The sequence below is a fragment of the Condylura cristata genome, unplaced genomic scaffold (assembly GCF_000260355.1).
Source record: "Condylura cristata isolate star-nosed mole 26May11 unplaced genomic scaffold, ConCri1.0 scaffold00034, whole genome shotgun sequence".
Taxonomy (NCBI): Eukaryota; Metazoa; Chordata; class Mammalia; order Eulipotyphla; family Talpidae; genus Condylura; species Condylura cristata.
In genome coordinates this window covers 438,609-441,356 of record NW_004567135.1, presented here as the reverse complement: position 1 = coordinate 441,356, position 2,748 = coordinate 438,609, and the positions used below count along the sequence as shown (strand labels likewise).

Below are 2,748 nucleotides of genomic sequence, written 5' to 3'. Positions count from 1 at the left end.
GGCCAGCGGAGAGTGGAGCCCCTGGGACGGGCCGGACAGAGGCGCGGGGCAGCGCGGATTCCAGGCCGCTCTGCAGGTCAACCGGTCCGCGCCCCCCCGGCCTGCGCTCCGCGTGCAGATCTGGAGCAAGGCGGCCATTGGTGAGGCTCGGGGCGGGGCCGCGGCTCTTTCCCTGGTCGGTCCGGTCCGCTTCAGCTGTCCCCGCGTGTCCCTGCGCGTCCCCTGCCGGCCCCGCGCTTCCCCTCGCGTCCCCAGCACCTCAGCACAGGCGCCACTGCCGAGTGTTCGTGCCGATACCCTTCCGGGCAGTTAGTGCTCAGGCGCGGGTCAGTCAGACACACCCGGGAAACGTGCATGAGCCGGTTTGCGCGCAGCCTTTGCCCAGAGCCGGTAACAGGCAGCGCCGGGAGCTGGCCCAAGGAGGCCCGTGCGGGGTGACCAGGGCTGGCGCCCACGAAGGCGTTCTTGCTCCAGCGTGAGGACATTCTGCGAATCCGCATACTGTGTCCAGCTAGAGCAGGGGCCTCACGGAAGGTCAGGCGTGTCCGAGCACGTAGTGAGCTGAAAGGAGACTTAGTGGGCCTTCTCGCTGGACTCGGATGTCACAGTGGGTGCCAGGCGCCAGGGGTCTAGAGGCGAAAGTCCGGGTAAGCCAGCATGGCGCGTGGCGGGCGCTTCGGAATTCATCGGTTTCCTGAGTAAGCCAGCCGCCCCAGGAGCCCTGCGGGCCGCTGCATCGGGATGCCCAGACTCGCGGCTCCAGTTACGGTTCCAGCATTTGCTTCCAGCACTTTCTCTCTAAAGTATCTGGCGTTAATTTCTTCCCGTCAAGCCTACTTCCCCGGTGAATTACACCTGTCTGCAGTCTTTCACGTCACTGTATTTTGTGACCCGGATGGTGGCGTGGCAGGCGGGTTTCACAAACACGGCTTTCACCTGCTCCCAGGCCGTGATGGCTCTCCGTTGCGGACCGTCCCCTTCGGAAGGGAGAAGTTGCGATTCCTGGCTCAAGTCATCCCGCAGCCCCACCAAGCAAGCAGTTAGTCCAAGGCCTTGAACGAGACCCGCGGCTCGGGCTCAGCCAGGGTGCCACAGGGTGGCAGCCTGGGGTCTCACCAGCCTCTCGCCTGCGGGCAGTGTTCTGAGACCCAGCAGCCTTCTTTCACCCCAAGTCTTCTGCCTTAGGCTCCACGCGAGCCGGGCGCCTGCTGAGTGACGCTCCCCGGTCCCAGCGCCCACGGTAGGCCACGGGGCTCCCCCACAGGGGCCCCTCCGCAGGCCGTCCCCACCTCTCTTGCTGCTGCCGAGAGAGCTAAGCCACGCAGAGCTCACACGTCTTCCAAGCACCCTCGCGTAGCTGCGTGTTGCGACCTTGGGCCTTAGTGACCGAAGGCCCACCGCGGCCTGGTCTCCCCCGAGCTGCCTTCCTGACGGTGCCTCCTAGCATTCGCCTCCAGCAGCTGAACGGGACAAGGACTTCCGAGTCTCTAGGTCCTGGCTCTGTCTGGCGTAACGGCCCCCGGGTTCTAGAGACCACATCTTTAGGTATCTTGGACGAGGGGTCCGCCTGGTGACCTGCCGCGTTTGGGAAACCACTGGCTGATGGCGCCTCTGCTCGTGGGGTTTCGTGTGTGTCCCGCAGCGCCGCGTGATGAGAGCAGCACAAAGCACATAGGGAATGGCGCACCTTCTGCCTCTGAGCTCGGCGCAGGCAACGTCCCCGTGAGCCTCCGGCTCCCTTGAGGAGAAAGCTGCAGTGGCTGCTTGCAGAGCCCGTCACGGGCTGTGCGCACCGGCAGCTCGCCTGGGCGGAGCCGCGGTCGCAGAGGAGAGTGGAGCTCCCCTGCCGAGGCAGCCGCGAGGCAGATGACAGGCGGTGGGGCGCGGCGAGAGCCAGGGGTCCTGACGCCCCGGCGCGGCCGCGGCGGGCCCCTGGTCACACGTGCACGTGGCCAGGCCGGCGGTCAGCGTCTGTCTGTTTCTCCCCAGGCCTGTACCTCTGGGAGCACGTGCTGGGAGGCCCGCTTGACCCGGCCGACGCGAAGGCTCAGTGGAGAGAGGGCGAGTTGGTTGTAGGAAGAACACACTACAGGTACCTGCTGCGCGTTTCTGTACCAAGTCACGGAAATCCCGGGAGGAAACTGTGCCAAGTAGGGCCCCAGGGCCGCCTCCCCGGGGGAGAGCGGATGCGCGCGGGCCGCGGGCACTGCCAGCCGGATGCAGCCGCTGTTCGAGTCGTGTCTCTGCAGGAAGTGTGAGCAGAGGATCTGGGTTGCGCTCATGTTCCGCTTTTCCCCACAAAAGGCAAGAGGGAAAGCGCACAGGAGCTTGCGCCGTCCTAAGCGCGACTCGCTGGCTTTGGGCGTTTGGGAGCAAAAGCGTCATGCGCACATCACACTGTCGCCCGGCAGGCAGGGCACACACGCATCTGGGCAGCGGGCTCATCGTGCTCGCCCTAACGTGTGGAGTTTTCTGAGTGATCCCCAGAGTGGCGGAGGACTTCGCACCTGGTGTGGTTTCGTGGCATCAGAAGATTCGAGCAAACAGCAGTGACCCCAAGGCCGCCTCACGAGCCGCTTCTGAAGTGTTTGCCCGAGAGTTTGAGTCGTGGTCAAATGGGAATACTCCTCTCTGACAGCCACGGCAGCGGTGCCCGGGGGTCCTCGCTGCACAGGGCTGTCTGGACAGGCCGCGGAGGCGCGCGAAAGTGGCTGCACGACGTACGCAGGGTGCGCGGGCTTCAGCGAG

At 65.5% G+C, this 2,748-nt stretch overlaps 1 protein-coding gene across 1 annotated transcript in view; it reads left to right on the top strand.

Annotated features, from left to right (window-relative positions):
* The window catches only part of TMEM5 (transmembrane protein 5), a 14,941-nt gene that overhangs the window by 9,749 nt on the left and 2,444 nt on the right, over nucleotides 1–2,748 (top strand). Inside the window, exons 2-3 of the mRNA XM_012732269.1 lie at nucleotides 7–140; nucleotides 1,990–2,256. Coding sequence (XP_012587723.1) covers nucleotides 7–140; nucleotides 1,990–2,256 — 401 coding nt within the window. The remainder of the gene's footprint in view (nucleotides 1–6; nucleotides 141–1,989; nucleotides 2,257–2,748) is intronic.